The sequence below is a fragment of the Lampetra fluviatilis genome, chromosome 39 (assembly GCF_964198595.1).
Source record: "Lampetra fluviatilis chromosome 39, kcLamFluv1.1, whole genome shotgun sequence".
Lineage (NCBI taxonomy): Eukaryota > Metazoa > Chordata > Hyperoartia > Petromyzontiformes > Petromyzontidae > Lampetra > Lampetra fluviatilis.
Window position 1 is genome coordinate 10,664,640 of NC_136313.1, and position 20,299 is coordinate 10,684,938.

The 20,299-nt window shown below is 51.7% G+C and overlaps 1 protein-coding gene across 1 annotated transcript; it reads right to left on the reverse strand.

Annotated features, from left to right (window-relative positions):
- Positions 1 to 7,184: 7,184 nt before the first annotated feature.
- Positions 7,185 to 19,625, reverse strand: LOC144945992 (uncharacterized). Its single transcript, XM_078874705.1, has 10 exons — positions 19,511 to 19,625; positions 17,707 to 17,799; positions 15,106 to 15,249; positions 13,332 to 13,427; positions 12,720 to 12,949; positions 12,492 to 12,594; positions 11,555 to 11,682; positions 10,677 to 10,803; positions 9,270 to 9,318; positions 7,185 to 8,025 (listed from the first exon to the last, which is right to left on the reverse strand). Exons 1-10 carry the CDS (start codon positions 19,518 to 19,520, stop codon positions 7,947 to 7,949), a joined length of 1,059 nt encoding a protein of 352 aa, XP_078730831.1. The 5' UTR covers positions 19,521 to 19,625; the 3' UTR covers positions 7,185 to 7,946.
- Between the last annotated feature and the right edge of the window lie 674 nt (positions 19,626 to 20,299).

Genomic DNA, 20,299 nt, shown 5'->3' on the forward strand with positions numbered 1-20,299 from the left:
CCGTATGCCACCACTCGCTCGACCCCGTCTTTCCGTTACGACAAAACGGCTCCTATGCCGATATCGCTAGCATCCGTGTCAAGGATGAACGGCTGGGAAAACTCTGGGTAGTCGAGTGTCGGAGCGGTGGCCAGGCGATCCTGGAGAGATTGAAAAGAGCGCTCCTCTTCCAGGCCCCATTTAAATCTCTGATTTTTCCCGTCAGAACAAGCAGCGGCTTAGCCAGCGTCGCGAAATTCTTAACAAATCAGTGATAGTAGGATGCGAACCCTATAAACTGCCGTATGTCGCCCAACAAAGTGGGCATGGGCCATTCTCAGACACACGCCGTTTTCTGAGGGTCCGTGGACACACCGTCAGAGCTGACGATGTGTCCCAAGTAGCGGACGGATCGTTGCAAAAGGTGGCACTTCTTTGGTTTAAATTTTAGGTCAGCCGACCGCATCCTCTGAAAGAAAGTCTCCAGTCATTGGAGGTGTTCTTCGAAGGTGCGGCTGAATACGATGATATCGTCCAAATATATGAGGCACGTTTCCCACTGCAGCCCCGCTAGCACCAGTTCCATCAGGCGTTGGAACGTCGCAGGTGCTGCATTTAAGCCCATAGGCAAGCAGTTAAACTCAAAGAAGCCTTGTGGCGTGCGGAACGCCGTTTTCGGTTTGAACGCGTCATCGAGGGGAAGCTGCCAAAACCCAGACGACAGGTCGTGGGTAGAGAAAAAATTTGCCCCCGACAAAGCGTCCAACGAGTCGTCCATCCGTGGCAAGGGATATGCGTCCACCACGGATATCTTATTCAATCGGCGGAAGTCTACACAAAACCACGTCCCGCCATCCTTTTTTTTAACCAGCACCACCGGCGCGCCCCAAGGACTGTTGGACGGTGAAATTATATCGGCCGCCAACATGTCGTCCACCGCGCCATGCACGTGTTCCCTTTCTGCAGGGCTCATGCGATGCGGGTACATACAAATCGGTCCTGCCACACCGGTGTTGATATGGTGCGACAAGAGCGAGGTATGGCCCAAATCCAAATCGTTTTTACTGAAAACGTCAGCGTACTCCGACAATAGTGAATGCAAGGCGCTCCGCTGCGTGGCCGACAAGGACGTATTTTCCCCGCACAATTCTGCGATCCATCGATCGTCCGAACGATCGGATAGTGGCACGCCAGTGGCCATTTTTGTGGGTTGGTCGCTCTCAAAGCTGGTGAAATCGGTAGTGGCGTGAGCCAACACCGAGCCAGCCGAGACGACGACCCGGTCCGGGCCCCCATTTAACACTTGTATAAACGGGGCCTGACCAGGCCGAACGATAGTTTGAGCAGCCACTAGGGAAAAGGATTTTGCCACAGAGTTCGACGGGGACAACAACACACCCGTCGCATCGTCCGCGGCTTCCAACCGCTTTCGGTAACGCAGCGGAATAAGCATTTGTGAGCCTGATGGTACTTCTACCGTGACAGCAACAATCGCATTAACAGCGTTTCCTGGGGGCGAACGGCCCAGCAGGGACGGCAGGAAGGACATTCTACGGCCCCCTGGCATTTCCAAGCAACCTTGATCGACGAGTATTTTAACGGACATCCGACGAAAAAAATCGGTGCCCAATAAGCATGGGACGGCCAATGAACGCGAGATGAAAACTGGTCCCTTCGCGGTGATATTCCCTATAGCAATGCGCACATCTACTCGCCCCAAAATACCCATGCTACCCCCATTCGCAGCAACGCATGTATCGTTAGCCGGTCGGATCCGCGATGTAGGAATGGACAGGAGATGAAAAATGACATCGGAAATGATGGTTGCAGACGCGCCGGTGTCCACCAAAATACGGACATCGATCCCATCGATAGTACCCCGTACCTTCGAGGACCCCGACGCGGCTGTCACCACCCTTCAAGCCAATTTTTTCCATTGTGTAACCGAGTGCGGCATCGACCCGGGTGACCCACAATTCCCTTCAGGAGTGCAAACATGGGTGCGAGTGGATGCGTGATGTGTCAAGACCTGCCGGGTGTCCGATATGTGCCGACTTGCCCGAAGGTGCCGTGGATCCGCGTCCGGTGGAGGAGATGGAAGTCGGCCCGATGGGAGCTGAGGAGGTTGAAGTCGGCAGCGGCAATCCCGGGCGAAATGGCCTCATCGGCCACACTTGAAACATGTGGCCGCCGCCGCCCGGCGGTCGGTCGCCCCGGTCCCCGCTCGTGGACATCCGGCCCCATCACGCTGCTCGCGTGGCCAGCATTTCAGGACCCAGCGAGGAATGGCTGCCATCACCTCGTCGTCGCTGGAGTCGTTGGAGCCGTGGACGACACAACGTGGGGCCCATCCCAACGATGGCCCGTCTATCTCAGGATCTCCCGTACATGTAGCCATCTGGTCCCAGCGTTTGAGGTTGAACTTGGCGTCCAAACAGCGCGCCGCCCATCGAGATGTTAGCGGTTCGTGGCCGCACACCGGTAATAATATGTTAAGTTCCTGGGACAGCTCAATCATTCTAGAAAGGATGAGAGGATCCAGGAGATTGGCTGACGAATCGGGGTAGGCGGCCATGGCAAGCGCCAAGAGCGCCCCTCGGTAGGCCAAGGACGATTCATCCGCTCCTCGACGCCGCTGCATGAATTTCCTGGTAGCCGCCGTTGGCAGCTCGTAGAACTCCGCCATTTCTGCGAAAGCGTCACGCAGCGTCTTTTTCTTACTCGCCGGGATGGAGCGGAAGACTGCCAAGGAGACGTCGTCCAATAGCATGGGCAGAGCCTCCAGCGCTTCTGCCTCCGTCCATCACACCGACCGAAGGGCTGACTCGAACCGCCACATGAACGCCCTCCAGTCGCCCCCGGCGACAAATTCTTTAATTTGAGGAAGGCAATAGCCGTGGTGAATATCCGAGGCCTCGGGCGTGTCAGATCCCGCTCTCCGCACAGCACGCGGCTCCGTCAAGATGGCGTCCGGCGGCCGCGTGGCAGCAGCCCCGCCCAAGATGGCGTCCGGCGGCCGGGTGGCAGCAGCCTCTTCCTCCACGGCAGGAGTAATGGCGGATGGCGTTTCCCGCTGAAGATTTTGGTCATTGGCCCTTGGGTTAGTTCCACGCGGCTGATCGAGGGTCGCTGATGACGCGACCGCCGTTGCAAGATTTAGCAGGATCACATGGAGCGACTCTATCTGCTCCACCACCCGACGCCACCCCTCGTCCGCAGCCGGAGACATCGTCTCGCCGGCCTGTCGTCGATGCACGGCGTCGGGGAGAGCGGCAGATGGCGGTAGAGGACCCGTGGCTCCCAGCAGCTCGTCCTCGTCCGCCTCGACATCTTTATCCGACGGAGGATCCGGTGGGTTTCTTTTCTTGAGGCGCTTGGACATTTTCTAATAATTGTCCAAACGGTCTCAAGAAGCACTTCTGTCACCAATGTAAAAAAGGTCGTGGAAGCGATTTCTGGAATCCGGTCTTTATTTGTCTCCTTCAGACAGCGTGAGAGGGAGAGAGAGAGACACGCGCGGCCACGTGGCAGCCTGGACCCCGCTCCAGCGTGGCCTCACCCTCCGTTCGTTCCAGATCTGATCACGTGTTGTTCGTCTCCACCCCTTTTAATACCTGGGTCACGTGGTACCTTTCCACCAATCCTGGTTAGCTTCTATGGAATCTTCTAGACTCCATGGTATGCTCCCAGGACCACGCCCCTGACTCGTCCCCCCATTGGCTGTGGCTAAAGCCAGCAGAACCAATCCTCTACTTACAGATGTAACCTTCGCATTACGTCAGGGCCACGCCCCTAGACTTCTCCCCATTGGCTATGGGCCAGGACCGGCAGAGCCAATCATTGTACGAGGTGTAATCCAATAGCAACCCGGATATGTCCTCACATTACAGTGGTACAGTGTGCGTGGGTGAGTGCGTCATTCAGAGTGTGATAGTGGTACAGTGTGCGTGGGTGAGTGTATCATTCAGAGTGTGATAGTGGTACAGTGTGCGTGGGTGAGTGCATCATTCAGAGTGTGATAGTGGTACAGTGTGCGTGGGTGAGTGCATCATTCAGAGTGTGATAGTGGTACAGTGTGCGTGGGTGAGTGCATCATTCAGAGTGTGATAGTGGTACAGTGTGCGTGGGTGAGTGCATCATTCAGAGTGTGATTGTGCTGCAGTGTACGTGGGTGTATACTAGGTGTGGTGTTGGCCACCCACCCCCTCGTGTGCCGTCCCGGCCTTCTCAGGTGCTCGCTAACAGCATTTGCCCCAACATTCTATTAAGGCTATATGGGGGATCTTTGTCTGTTTAACGTATTGGGGTCCGTGTGGAGTGGTGGAGTCGTGGTGAGTGCACTGCGCTACGAACCTGGCGACCCGAGTTTGATTCCGGCTCACGCGTCTGAACGTCGCCATATAAACACCGGTGACAATGATCGGAACCACCCCTGGGCATCCCCTAAATCGACTAAATCTCAAATGAGTACCTGGTGCGATTGATAAACACCGTTGCTGGGGAGACAAAGGCGGCCGGGCGTGATACTGCTTGCTGACAGTCCTTGCCCCAAAAGTCTGTCAAGGCGACCCGAGCTCATTCCCTGCTCATGACCAACACCAGTGACGACAATCTGAACCGGTCCTGGACCTCCCCTTAGGTCGACTCAGGCTCAAATGAGTGCCTGGTGCCGTGTGCAAACATTGACACCAGGGAGACAAAGACGGCCACCCAACTCGTGGTGTAGCGTGCTGACTCGTGGGTGCTGCTTGCTAACAGCACTCGCCCCAAACGTGTGTAGGCTACACGTGGAATGTTCGTCTTGCGTGATGAGCGAGTGTGGATTTTGCTTGCGGTGTAAAGTTTTGTGTCGGGGTGTTGTGTAGGTTGGGGTGTCGAGATGTGTGTAGGTTGGGGTGCCAGGGTGTGTGAAGGCTGGGGTGTCAGGGTGTTGTGTAGATTGGGCTGTCAGGGTGTGTGAAGGTTGGGGTGTCAGGGTGTGTGATGGTTGGGGTGTCAGTGTGTGTGTAGATTGGGGTGTTGTGTAGGTTGGGCTGTCAGGGTTTTGTGTAGGGTGGGGTGTCGAGATGTGTGTAGGTTATGGTGCCAGGGTGTGTGAAGGTTGGGGTGTCAGTGTGTGTGTATGTTGGGGTGTTGTCTAGGTTGGGCTGTCAGGGTGTGTGTAGGTTGGGGTGTCGAGATGTGTGTAGGTTGGGGTGTGTGTAGGTTATGGTGTCAGGGTGTGTGCAGGTTGCAGTGTTGGGGTGTTGTGTAGGTTTGCGTGTCATGGTGTGTGTAGGTTAGGGTGTCGGGGTATGTGCACGTTGGGATGTCGGGGTGTGTGTAGGTTGAGGTGTGTGTAGGTTGGGGTGTGTAAAGGTTGGGGTATCTGGGTGTGTGAAGATTGGGGTGTCGTGTGTGTAGGTTGAGTTGTGTCGGTTGGTGTGTCAGGGTGTATGTAGGTTTGGGTGTGTGTAGGTTTGGGTGTGTGTAGGTTGTCAGCTGTGTAGGGGCGTGTTGGTTGGAGGTGTTGGTGGTGGGAGAGAATGGGTTTTAAGGGGTATATTTGAGTATTTTATTCTGCAAATTTCTATAAAAAAATATCCTCGTTTGCAAGCTAATACATTATATGGTCGCACTCATTAACCAAAGTGTTGCCACAAATAAACCACAAAATTTTGATCTCAAGGAGCATACGTAAATCTTGCACTGTGGTTCTTCACGTGTTAAATTTGATGCTTTACTTTCAAATTATACTATCATTTGTATGTCATGTTAAAAAAAGTCGTTCCAGTGGTACATGTTGGGGCTAAAACGTATCTCAGCTTTTAATAATGCACGTGAGTCAATGGGAACACAAAGCTCGTTTAAAGAGTTCGCTTACCAAGCTAATGTTCGCTTACCGAGCTAATTGTCGCTTAAAGTTTATCTCGCTCGTTAAAGCGAGACCTGCCTGTACTGGAGGGCAGTCCTCGACTCACGAACACAATTTGTTCCTGAGAACCATTTGTAAATCGAACGGTTGGTAAGTTGGAACACAATACTGTACTCTATTTAAATGCCCATACGGTCAGTGTTATGAATTGCGTAACGGTTCAACAACAAAGGGAAGCAGTTACATTCATAGGTGTAAATTTCCATGTAACACTGTAAACAATACTGAATAAAAAATAAAACGTAAAATAAAATACCATTGATAACTATTTTTTTTCGAGTCCTGATGTTGGCTGAATTGCTTGTCAATGAGTCACCACAATTGCACTCACGCACGAGAACCGCCATTCACCACTAAGTGGCGGTGACGTCACCACAACACTTGTGCCAGGCTATGTGCATGTTAAGGCCACGTGAAGTGTCGAATGTCTTCCGGCAGGTCACGGGGCAGACCCAGGTGCCATGTATCGACTTACTGAGATGACTGTCCAATACAACACCTGTGCCCCCTACTGTGCCAACTTGCTGTGTTTTAGCCGCCCGGCGCTCTGCTCGTTGTTGAGCGTCGCTCCTCTGCCCTCCGTTGTTGCTGAAGGGCGACTGCCTCCAACTGCCCAGTAGCAGCGTCCTTCACGAGCCTCCTCCACAGAGGTCGATCTTGACACCGCTGGTACCGGTCATCAGCAAGTCCACATCCTCTTATACCACATCACTGCATCTCTTCCCTAGCCCATGCGACGCCCGTTTAGCTCCCTCGATCCAGCCGAACAAAAGTTGTTTAGGAATGCGGTGGCTGGACATGCGGGCTACATGACCCAACCAACGCAGCCTTGCCTGCCGGTTGTCACCGATGGAACTTTGTACAGATCTGAGAATAGGTTTTCCCCTTTTTTCTGGCAACAAAACAGGTGTTAAGATGTCCAAACACCAAACCGAAACCTTTTACAAGGAATCATGTCTGCATTAACCACAATACTTGTGGTCAGAATGCAAAAAAAAAACAGTAATATATGCATACGCCTTTTGGCGTCCTCTGGTCTAACACCGTTTGAGACTAGGCTCGAAAGAAAGCTGTCTCTGGTGTGGACGTCAATGTAAAAAAATAAATTGAAGCTGGTTCGTAATGGGGCTGTTCGTAAGTCGTGGACTTCCAGTGCAGGCAAACACGGGCCACGCAGGGGGGCTCCTTCTGTCACCAGTCTAGCAGCGCCCTCTGCTGGCCTGGCTCGTGAAGTGCGATGTTCACACGGCACACCGGAGCCGCCTTTCAAAACTCAACGCCGGAGAGTTTATTAAAACTAGTGTGACACGTGGTACAAAATAAACACAGATATTTATTGCGAAACAAAGTCAAGATCGGGATGAAAATCCACGGCGGCCATTGTAGTCCATGGACGGGCGGGGGTTAAAGGTCAAGTTTGGGGAAGGTGTTGATGAAGAGGGGAGCACGACGGTGAGGGAGGGGGCGTCGCGATGGGTCAGAGGTCATTGGAGCGGGAAGCGAAGCATACGTGGTCGATGGGTCGACCACCGCAACTCTGCCAGTGACAACCGCACAGGCGAGTCGAGTAATACAATAAAAAAAACTGGTTTGTGGACGTCCGAGCTTGGTAGACCGAAGTATTTACAAATCTATCGCTCCGCACGGGGAGTGTAATTAAATTATAACATTGTGCACCGCTAAGATTCGTGTAAATTTGGGCTCTTCATTTAGTGGACGGACATGAAAGGTATCAGCTGGCGTTTGCCATAGTACGTGGGGCGACTTCGGCATAATAGTCTGTGGACGGGCAGTGTTGGGGCGGCATGTCCCATGTCAGAACGCATGATTCATAACGACCACATCGTCAGATTCCGTCCGGTCCGGAGACTGCCACGCAACACAAATGTGCACGCAAACTGCACGAACTGGCGCTACGGCAACCCCCATCTCTAGAAAACAACGGTACCCGCACTCCATAAAACAGAAATGTAAATTACATTATCACGGTTGCACTCGTTTTTTTTTTATCCCAATCGGTGTTCTGGCCAAGCGCGTCCATTTCCCACGATGCTTAGCTGACTCTCTTCAGTTCCACGCTGAAGTTGAGGGTGCTGTTGGGCGGAATGGGGCCCATGCGCTTGCTCCCGTACCTGTGCGGCAGCAACGACAACATCAGTCGTGGCGTCGTCACACACAACATTAGCATCACGCACAAACATCACACACATCAGCGTCACACACATCAGCGTCACACACAAACATCACACACATCAGCAGTGGAGCACACATCAGCTGCGACGTCAGACAACAGTCGAAGAACCATAGCAGCATTACTAACAGTTGTAATGTTTAAATGAAGCTATTTTCTATTAACCAGGTGAGGCCCACCGAATTAGTTGTTTTTCAAAGGCGAGCAGGCCACAGGTGAAAGTTCATCCCAGTGTCTTGTATCACTAAACGTGGGAATTTATAGTTGCAGCCGAATAAACTGAACGCAGTTTCTCAATGCCCAGAGGGGGCAAAAACCGGAGGGCCCGGAGAAAATTCCAACGCGGCGACCACCACAGGGGGCCGGGGGGTTCTAAGCCACAGTATCCGGCGAGGGAGATGGCATCGGTGCCCCAAACTCTGCACCGCGACGCAGTTCCCGTCACGCGATCATCGATGCTGGCGCCTGCCAGCGGCTGTCCCGCCGCGCGTGCCCCCGCGTGTCCGCTCACGGCGAGCGGACGCGCCATGGGGCTGCGGCGGAGTTGCTGTCGTCCACAAGCGAAGCCCGGCGCGCACCATCGCAGCTCGCGGGTATTTTACATGGACGGGCGCTGCCAAAGAGCGCTCTTTGAACCCTCGAGGGTGGGGGGTTCCGTACGACTTCAGATTCTCTTCTTTAAAAAAGCCTCGTCGAAATTTAGCCATTGTTGAGTTTCGCTCGGTGTTTGATATATTATTGATATATTATGTAAGTTTAAAGTTAATTTTGTTTGACTAGGTGAGAACTCAAGAGGGACGGGGATTGCAATTGACCTCTTGGATTGCAAGATGAGGATTCCAAGGGGCGCCACAGAGGGGAGAGATATTAACTACCTCGCCTGATATACTGGAGGTCGTGGGTTCGATCCCGACCCCAATATATTTTGCACGTTCTCTCTGTGGTTGAGTAGATTTTTATCCAGGTCCTCAGATTTTTCCCTCCACATTTATAAACATGCCTTTAGAATATTTGGCTGCGACACATTTCCACATGATAAGCCACTTTGTTGAGATATCATTTGTGGCCAGGTCGCTTATGAAACAGAGCTACATAGCTCAGTGGGCCTTACCGGCGGGGGGGGGGGACCACCGCCGCAGAAGACAATACGGATGATGGTGTCAGCGATGGCTGTGTGAGACTTACGCGAGGTGCGGGGGAATCGACAGCTTCCTCTTGCCTCCCACACTCATCCCTGGGCACAGCACGAGACGCGAAAAACACGCACGGGCACGCACAGACACGCACGGGCGTCACTTGCAGGACTGAGCGGGAAACCACCACAAAAGCACAACAACTGGAGAGCATGAGAAGGGGTGTTCCCCCTTCTTTCTGGCAACAAAACAGCTGTGTTAAGATGTTAAAACACCAAACTGAAACCTTTTACAAGGAATCATGTCTGCATTAACCACAATACTTGTGGTCAGAATGCAAACAAAAAACACACTGATAGTATATGGCATTGTCTTTGAAACTGATTGGTCCACACCAGAGACGGCTTTCTTTGGAGCCTCGTCTCAATGGGTGCTAGAGGACGCCAAAAGGCGCGTGTAATGCAACTCAGAGAGTTGGCTAACACAACAGTTAACACTTTACCTGGTTGATCCAGTCCTTCCAAACACGAGTTGGATTACATTTCAAAATTTTGTTAAGTTTGATATCTAAGCTTCCTCGTCACATTTCTGTTCTCTCTCGTTCACCCAAGCCCTCTTTGAATTGTATCCCCACCCTCTCGCCCCTTTGCGGCCTCCCCTCCCCTCCTCCCCCCTCTATATAATGCCTCGTCAGAGGCATGCTTCTATCTTTCACCTGAGGACGATCGCTTGTTGATGCGATAGGAACGTCGTGATCTATTAGTTATTTAGTTTCCTATCTACGTGACTAAGAGTATGAAAGCCTGCAGTCACGAAAGCTTCTAATGTTAACACCTGTTGTGTTGCCAGAAAAAAGTGGAAAACCTATTCTCATATTTTGGAACTGGCAAAGGAGGTCCCATGATGTAACTGGACAACAGTCAACGTGGAAATAGCAGGGGGGGGGGGGGGATTAAAACCGATCCGCACGTTCACGCACGCGAGAATTGGTCATTTGCGGTTCATGGGGTGCAGCGGACACACAGCGTCTAGCGCAAGCTGCTCCATGAACCCGCTGCCAGTTTTATTCCCGGCTCCCGGCTAATATTGGTCGGGCGCGTGACATCCCCAACGGCCGGTGGCGCCCCCCCTCTTTACAAATCCACACCAGCCAGCATGGTGAAGTATGATCAGACAACTCCCATAACCAACACGACGTGGGAAGGGCCTTCAACGGTGGATGAACACAGAGCTGTCAATCACGGATTCCTCGCTGCATCTCCCAAGAGACGACAGACTCTCTGGGCAGTCATCGGTGCGGTGCTCTTCCAACTCGGACCCCACCGCGACCTCTAACCTCTTCGTGACCTCCCACCCCACCACCATCACCCTTTCCCGCAAAGATAGAAGTCTCTTCTCTTTCACCCGCGCTCCGACGACTTCACCCCGCCCCCGCGTGGCAACGCCGTCCCCCGCTCACCTTCGATCCCCATGTCCCAGCCCTTGATGACCTCGCCTGCTCCGAGGCGGAAGGTGAAGCCCTTCCCGCTGGTGGTCGAGTCGAACTCCTTGCCGCTGGTGAGCATGCCCTTGTAGTAGACGGTCACCTGCGCGGTGGAGAGGGGAGGGGGGTGGAGAGGAGGGGGGAGCGCCGCCGTCAGGGTACGTGACGGAGGTCGATCGCGGCGATTCCCTTGCGGCGCGTTTTGGCAAGAGGTCTCACGAGCGCCGCCAGGCTGGTGCCGAGCCGCTGCGGCGCCAGCGGCCGGCGTGCGAGGCTACGGGCAGGACGACGCACCCTGTACACACAAACACTAACATTCGGCCAATCATCATCGTCCCTTCGGGGTTCCATAAAATAGGTACCACTCGTTCAGCATAGCCATCGGGAAGTGAATGGCGAGTGTGCTATAAAGCCCGCAAAAGGAATGTGGAATTTCCACCACCACCTCAGGGTCGTCAACAGAGGGGGGAGCGCCACCCCACGCTCGATTAAGACACGTGCTATTTGACCGCGGTTGCCGCAAGGGGTGGAACGGTGCGTGGTGGAATGGTGCTGGTGGAACGGTGCGTGGCTTCTACAAATTGTAAATCGATTAAGCTCACGGTAAATGCATTAAATTGAGCACGTGAGAATAAATAACTTATATTTCACACCAATTACATGCCAATGCTACAATCGGGCTAACACAGCACACTAAATGGTGTCGAGATGAACACAATCGACCCTCGACTGAAACGCGACCGGGACTCGCACCAATCATGAAATCGCTCGGCGGTTGGAGTGGGGAGCGAGAGATGCGCTGTGATCGCCGACGCCATCCCACAACGCCACACCGCCACACCGCACGCACTCACCATCTTCCCGCGCTTGGCGCGTATGCCGGTGCCGATCGTCACATCCTGGGACAGGAGGCCGCCTGGCAGGGTCGTCTTGGGCCCCGGGGTCGTTGGGCGTGTCTGGGGCTGCGCCGCCGCCAGTTTCGCTGCGAGAAACAATGCGGAGAGACGCGCGGGGCGGCGGAGGAGGATTTAAAAAATATATATTTTACCAGTCAACGCCCACTGAGCTATGGAGCTATTTTTCAGAAGTGACCTAGCCACAAATGATCGACTCTAAACGCATGTTTATAAATGTGGAGGGAAACACCTGGGGACCAAGACAAAAATTCACACGACTACAGTTAGGGATCGAACTCAGGACCTCCTGCATAGCAGGCGAGGGAGTTAACATCTTGGCACTGCGGCGTTGGCATCAACCCTGCGGCAGCCACGTCGCTCTTGTCGTGCCACGGATTTACATTAATTCCTGGCGATTCTACTCGGGGTGGGATTTGCCGACATTGTCAACGAGACAACGATGCAAACATGGGGCTCGCCGACCGATGATCTGGTCACGTGGCTCCTCGCCGTTACAGCGAGGCGGCCCCGTCAGTCGGAAGGTCGAGTTCAAATCCTAACTGGGTCTCGTTTCAGCCCATCAACCCTCCAGGGCCGATGTAACGAGTACCATTTAATGGGGCAGTAAAGAGTGGTTGGATTACCGATTGACTCGCCCCCACCACAGCAATGTGGAATAGTCCGCCACTGGCTCAGGGCTGTAATCAGGAGATGAGCACCAATGCTTCACAACGCTCACGAGCGGCGGACGAGATCACCCACGATGACCCCGAGCGAGATGGGCGCGCTTCCTCCTGCTGCGAGCCGAGTGTCGTGCCAAGCGAGACGCGCCGAGCGCCACCCCGCGCACGCTGCACAGCCTGCGGGGGCGCCGGGGTAACGCGGGGCCGCTCACCTTTCTGATTGGGCGATTGCTGCTTCTGCGGGGTCTTTAGGGTTGGGGCCGCTTCCTTGGCTGACTGTGGGGCCTTTGCTTTGGGCGTCTTGTCAGCTTTGGCCTGTCCGTAAAAAAATTGAGAGGAACGAAAAGCAATTGCAACAATTATACAAATCGCAATGATGAAAAAAAATGTACAAAGATGATAATGCACTTTTCCCACAATGCACCTCTTTCTAGGCTCACCTTTTCACTGGTGACATCCGCTTTCTGTGTTTTCTTCGCAACTGGTGACTCCACATCCTCCATCTCCTGCTCTTCCTCATCACTACCTTCCTCCACCTCCTCCACGTAGTCATCGTCGTTGTCCTCGTCGCTGCCGTCCGCCTCCAGGCTGTCCAGCGTTTCAATTTTTAGCTTTTTGGCTGGTAGGGGTGGTACCTTCGTGCTTCTCGATGGCCGCTTGACTCCGTTGGCTTCGCGTGCCGGTGGACAAACACGGGAACACAGATGCACGCACAGACACGCGCACACAAGACACACACGCCGCCTGGGTTTAGTTTCCGTCCTCAGAGCTGGCGCCGCTTGGCGATCTTGCTGTCGCGTCCGCACCACGAGCCACGCCGTTGAGCTATCGTTTGTGATGGCCACGCTGCTTCTCAAAAAGAGCTGTAGAGCTCGGTGGGCCTTACCTGCTAAAATAAAAATCAGTGTCGTTTTTCAGTCTTCGTCTCGAGACACAACGGGGAGAAACGGGGAAAGAGAAACCAAGAGGGGGGCGGGGGAAACAGTCAGCCCTCACGCGAGAGGGCCGAGCGCGGGGTGGCGCTGACGGGGAAGTCGTGGGGAGCTCGTTACCGGTTGAGACTTGACTGCTGCTCTCCCACTGCTTGCTCGTGTCGAGGATGGACTTGCCTTCGTCGCCCAACAGGTAGCCTGTGAGATGGACCACGCCTGCACACGCACGTACGTAGATCCCCACGCGGCCGTTATAAAGACCGATGGCGCAAGGGCTGTAAGGTAGCGCCCATTGACGAAACCCGGCACAGATTAACAGGTCGGTTCAGAGTTCCATCCGACACCGTGGTATTTTATAATAATCTACATTTGTAAGGCAAACTTAATCCAAGGATCCCAATGTGCCATGTATGTAAAGCAGGGAAATTAGACAGTCAGCGTAAACGACCAAAAATGAGGCCATTTTCAAAAAAGGCAACACGTTCCATAGTCTTGGAGCTGCACTGGCAAAAGCCTGATCACCCCTAGGAACAGAGCCTTGACCTCGGATTACCAAGAAGATCAGAAAGTGTCAAGGGGCTCATTGGTGGTGTATAGAAGTAGATCAGTCCCTGTAAGTAATGTGGGGCTAAGCCATTGGCAGCCTTGTAATAGCACGACTTTATAATCAATCTATGAGCGAGGTATTGGCACCTTCATCAGTCCTAATTTGTTCATGCGATGTGGCCAATTGAAAAGCCACTTCACGATTATCACTCGTGATTACCTGCATCTTTTAAAGTGTTTTAAATGTTCATCCGACACTGTGGAACCCATTGTGTGTAGACAGAGTGAGCCCCACCGGTTTCAGGGTCGTGCCCCTTTCCTTTACGAGGGGGGGGGGGGGGGAGATCTGCTGTGGTGTGATGGTAAGCACACTGTGCTTGCAACAAATCTGGCTGTCCGCCTGATGATGCTAGTTGTAATTACGAGCGAAACGTCGTACTCAAGATTGTAAATGTTGTGGATTTGCTCTCCAACACACCGGTGTGCTGTACGAGTAACGAATTGCCATTTTCTGTTGACGTGACAAAACTTACCAATTGGCTGTGTTGGGTGGTGGCGGGTTTAACGGCACATTTATATTTATGTGACCTAACCAAAAAAACCTATATTATGAAAAATAACCTATTTTAATCACGAAAAACCTGTATTTAAACGGTACCCTATTGGTGCTCCACCCTCCCGAGCCAAGGTTCTCAGCTACGAGCCCCATCTGTGGGTTTTGGGGGTCACATGCCCTCCTGTACGGCGGTGCCAGCACGGCGCTCCGTTGCGTCTGCGAGCGGCTGTCCCGCCGCACGTGCCCCTGTGCGTCCGCTCACGGCGAGCGGCCGCACCATGGGGCTGCGGGGGAGTTGCTGTCGTCCACAAGCGAAGCCCGGCGCGCACCATCGCAGCCCGCGGGTATTTTACATGGACCGGCGCCGCCAACCAGCGCGCTTTCAACCCTCGCGCGGGCGGGTTCCGTACGACTTCAGATTCTCGTTACCACAAGCGTCATTATTTTAAACGGACACGTGTCTGCAACACCAAACACACGACGTTCTCTTCAGCTGGGCTAAGACGAGCGCAGAGGAGGGAACGCGCACAACACGACGTGCAAGATGAAGCAATAACATGAGCCCGTGTGTCGGAGCGCGACATATTTTTGCATCGCAGCGCTGCCAACGATGGCGGCGGCGGCAGCTCAGCGAGACCCTCATCCGGCAGTGGATAGATCAAGGCTGATAATGGTTGGCATGTTGTAGTCAGGCGTGAGACAGAGCAACAAAGAACATACGAGGCAAATAAACCAAACGGGACGAAAGTATTTTTGTTATGGAATCGTGTTCCCAGTGTCACCAGCGCTTACCACGACCCCTGGAGGCCAGGGTGACCACCTCACCCTGCACGAACACCAGGTCCAGCGACTGCTGCCAGTGGCCCTGCTGCAGGGTGCACGCCACAAAGTCGCCACCGTCGCAAACGTTCACCAGCACGCTCACCGTGCTGGCGCCTACGTTACACACGGGAAGGGAGGGGGGAGGGGTGCTCGGTGAGAGAGGGACAATTCAAGCGCAGATGCAATTGTCAACGTCTGTCCCAGACTTGACATTTCACCCCCACCCGTCCATGGACAACGAGGCCCGCTCCGGGTTTTGCTATCCTCATCGCCACTTTGTTTCATATCAAAAGACCCCGTGGATCAGCAGTAGAGCTTAACATTTAACGATGCGAGTTCAACCCCGATGAAGCTTGGGAGAGCTGAATGGAGTTCAAATGAACTAACGAACACATTGCCGTGAAAGATCCAATGCAGAAGATCCCCTGGGTTTGATCTTCCACAAAGCTCATGGTCCACTCTAAACCACAGCCACTGCACAGACCACGAAAGATGCGGATACCTGATGCACAATTAGAAAATAAAAACATCTCCAGTAGTTTGACTGTGGTCATCCTGAACAGACCTTACAACGTATAACGACGCAATGCCGTGATCCACAAATATGAAGGAGACAGCGATGATACACTCCCCGCTAATCCTGACGCGCTTATCTGGGCTTGCCCAGCTGAACGGGAAATTGTAGTTGTTGGTCTGCGTCTACATCAGCAGTCGTACGAAAGAAAATAAGGGGTAGAGTGCCTCTCTGGTTGGGGGGGTTGACTAAACCCAACATCCATCCTGCGTTAATAAAAAAATAACCCGTAAAAACAAAGTTTTTCACTATAAATCCTTTATATGCGTGGCATCGGTTTCATTTTATTATTCATTTCTGTTTTTCTTGAGTAAGCAAGCAAGCAAGTGAAGTTAATATAAAGGATTAAAAAATGAAAGATCACCTCTTGACATGCCCCGTATATTCCCGAGGGCACTAGCGTTGACCCGTTTTACCACTTTCAAGAACCTGGCGGCTTCAATTTAACTGCTCTATAAATAGTCTTCACTGTACAGCGTGGGGGCAGGGATTTCATGCCATGTGGTTAGTCAACATTTGCGTCATCATGAAACGGGCGGCTACAGTCCTCTCGTCCTCTGGCTTGAGATGGCTGCCACCTATGGGTCAGATGATTGTCTGCCACAATTAAGCAATTGGTAATTAAATATTTTAAAAAAATTTCCCTAAACAGTGTAAACTTTAGGAAATTTTGTTTCACGAAAATTAATTGTCAAGCACAACGAGTCTGTGTGCAAAATGTCAGCTCGATTGGATCACGGGAAGTGGATTACAAAATGACCGAAAGATTTGCACGGTCCTAAGCAAGCAAGCAAGCACGCAAGCAAGCAAGCAAGTGAACTTAATATAAAGGATTTTAAAATAAGTACCACTTTGTATCAAAGTCCAAAGTGGTTCAAGTTTATTTGCTGAACCAGGTAAAAATTTAAACGACCATGGATAGCATCTGCTTATTTTTTACAAAAAAAAAATGTACCTGTAAATTACTCAATTTGGATTACAAGGTACACATAGCGAAGCGATCATCACCCCCTCAGTGGCTGACCAATTGCAGGCCAGTGCCGAGTAAAAAAAACACAGTAAAACTAAACTAATTTTTTTATTTCACCAAGTAAGGCCCACTGAGCTATACAGATCTTTTTGACAAGCGACCTGGCCACAAATGATAGCTCAACTAAGTGGCTCATTTTCACGTTGAAATTTACAGCAGCCAAATACTCGAACACGTGATGTTCATTCTAATTGTGGAGGGAAAAACCGGAAGAGCCGGAGAAAAATCCACGCAACCACGGGGAGAACATGCAAACGCGAAATATACAGGCATTAGGATCGATATCGAACCCACGACCTCCTGCATACCAGGCGAGGTAGTTAACATCTCCTCGCCACCGTGGCGCCCTGTGGATGCGCAATAAGCAGCATTGCACATTGACAGGGGCAGCTTCCCCCTTTGGGGGTCAATTTTGAAGGGTTAAGATGAGGTGACACGTAAGGCGCTTTTGAGATTCCGAGGCATTTAAGCGTCCTATCATTGCAAATATTATGGTTGTCGTCATTAATAAAAGTAATATTTAAAAATACTTTTTAAAAACACGCTTTAATGAAATGTACCGTACGAGTAATGGCAGAACTCCACGACTCCAGGAAGTGGATCCGAGGCTTGCCACAACGTAAGGGACCGTGGCCAATTACAGCCAACCGTCAGTTGAGCGTGGACAATTAGACCCAAGCCGAAATACAACATAAAAAATATTTTTTTTAAATGTTTTATTTTTAATGATAGAATATAGTATTGTCACCAGTATGACATAAGTATACCAAGTTTGCAGTCGATAGCACATTGGGAAGTGGGTAAAAATTGAGTTACACGATTTTTTGAGGATAAGAGTGAGTTAAATAAAAGCATGTAATAAAAAAGGACAGAACGTGGGAGGCTCGAGAGCGAGGTGGGGGCTCTGATGGCGCACTGAGATCACTGGATTCCAGCTCGTCGCTATGTACATAATGATCGTGATTACCGTGGTCGGACTGAGGGTCCAATGCAGCCATGGTGATGTGGAACGACTCCTTGACCTCCTGGGAGTAGCATTTCCCCTGCTCCAGAGTGAGACCTGCACGGGTGATGGGGGTAGCAAATACAGGAGACTCTCTCGATCTCACGGGAAAACGCTCTCCTACAAACACACACACACACCTCCACTCCCTCAGGTACACACACACGCTCTCACTTACACACACACGCTCTCAATACACAAAGATCCCCCGTATAGCCTTAACAGACTGTAGGGGCAAGTGCTGTTAGCGAGCACCTATGAAGGCCAGAACGGTACACGAGGGGGTGGGTGGCCAGCACCACGCCCGACCGCCTTTGTCTCCCCAGTGGCGATGTTTACACACCGCACCAGGTACTCATTTAAGGCTGAGTCGACCTAGGGGAGGCCCAGGACCGGTTCAGATAATCGTCACTGGTGTTAGCCGTGAGCGGGAATCGAACCTGGGTCGCCAGGTTCATAGCGCAGCGCGCTAACCGCTACACTTACACACACTCTTACACACACACGCTCTCATTTACACACACGCGCTCTCACTTACACACACTCTCGCTAACAAAATACAAAGATCCCCCGTATAGCCTTAACATACTGTTGGGGCAAGTGCTGTTAGCAAGCACCTATGAAAGCCGGCACGGCACACGAGGGGATGGGTAGCCAGTACCACGCCCGGCCGCCTTTGTCTCCCGAGTGGAGATGTTTAACACACCGCACTAGGTTACTCATTTGAGGCTCAGTCGACCTAGGGGATACCCGGGACACTCAAATAAAAACCCAATGTAGCGGCAGGACCCTCCTGCAAAAAAATCGCTACGATTGAGTATGGCTTTCATGGATAAATAAAAAAAGACAGTGAATACGTCTGTGCAGTGATGCCATTAATAACTTCTTGTATTTTGCCAGGTAAGGCCCACTAAGCGACTCGGCTACAAACGATTGCTGAACAAAGTGGCTCATCACGTGGACGTTTATGGCAGACAAATATTCTAAAATAGATGCGAGTTCAACACGTTCCTTGATTGTATCAAGGTTATACGAGCTTGGTGTAAGACTACGGGAGGGAATTCGCAAGTGCGCTTTGTTGCTGGCAGCCGACAGTGGGTTTGGGCCTGCGCTCTGCTCCTTCCCACCACGTGGCGCCCACCTGCAGATGTGTAAATCTCATTCCCGGCTCGCTCTCCTTCATGTATTCTCACGACGATAAAACCACTCCTTCATAACACGGCGTGGCCTTAAATGGGAAAGTTTACAATAGGCGATGTTTCGGGCAATGTCCCTTACTTAAATCACGTTTCGGGAGATTGTCTTTCATCTATTATTGCATTGAAAATTAATATGCATCATGTTATATATATAGTCGCACTTTATATACGTTTCCTTTCAGGGCCACACGCGGTGTTACCGACGAATCCCTGGATTCTGTAGCTGAGCAGCGCTGTCCCAAAGCCGCAACATCACCGGATTATTCATTTAGTGCGGACAAAGCGTCTACCACTAAGCGTACAGCCGCTTGCTCTAACAACCACCCCTCTCTCTCACACACACAATCATTATCACAACAACAATAATCATCTAAACTATCTCTCCACCGAGACTCGCGAAACGCCGCACGTGGCCTGGGGCCTAGCCAGGCGGCACGCGGCCCGGCGTCCCTAGCCACGCGGCGCGAACACAAACCACTCGTGGCGACGCCTGTTCACTGCCCTGCAAGACGGGAGGGAGGCAGAGGGAGCGAGAGAGTTCACGGCTTCGAGCAGGAGAGGCGACTCACCCCAAAACATGTTGCCCGCAAGTTGCAGGCGACGCAGCGACAGTCGGGACGAGGCCACACGTGGCGCGAGCAGAATCAGATCGACGGCGCGGCGGACGAATCGATTCCAGCTCGGTCGATTCCCGACTCGGTCGACTCCAGTTCGATCGATTCTAGCTCCGTCGGTTCCAGCTCGGTCGATTCGCAGTATCGATTCCGTTGTAGGTTGAGCGCCTGCTGACATCCCACCCGCGTACAATAAACTTACACACGGCAACATACATACACATACACACACAATATAACACAATATAACACAACACCACACACAATATAACACAATATAACACAACACCACACACAATATAACACAATATAATACAACACCACACACAATATAACACAATATAACACACATACACACAATATAACACACATACACACACACAATATAACACAACGCATACACAATATAACACACAATACAACACACAACACATACACAATATAACACAACAACACACACAATATAACACAACACCACACAATATAACACACATACACATGCATACACAATATAACACAACACATACAATACAACACACATACACATACATACACAATATAACACACAACACACACAATATAACACACAATATAACACACAATATAACATAACACACAATATAACACAACACCACACACAATATAACACACAATATAAAACAATATAACAACACCACACACAATATAACACAACACACACATACACAATATAAACACACAACACACACACAACACACAATATAA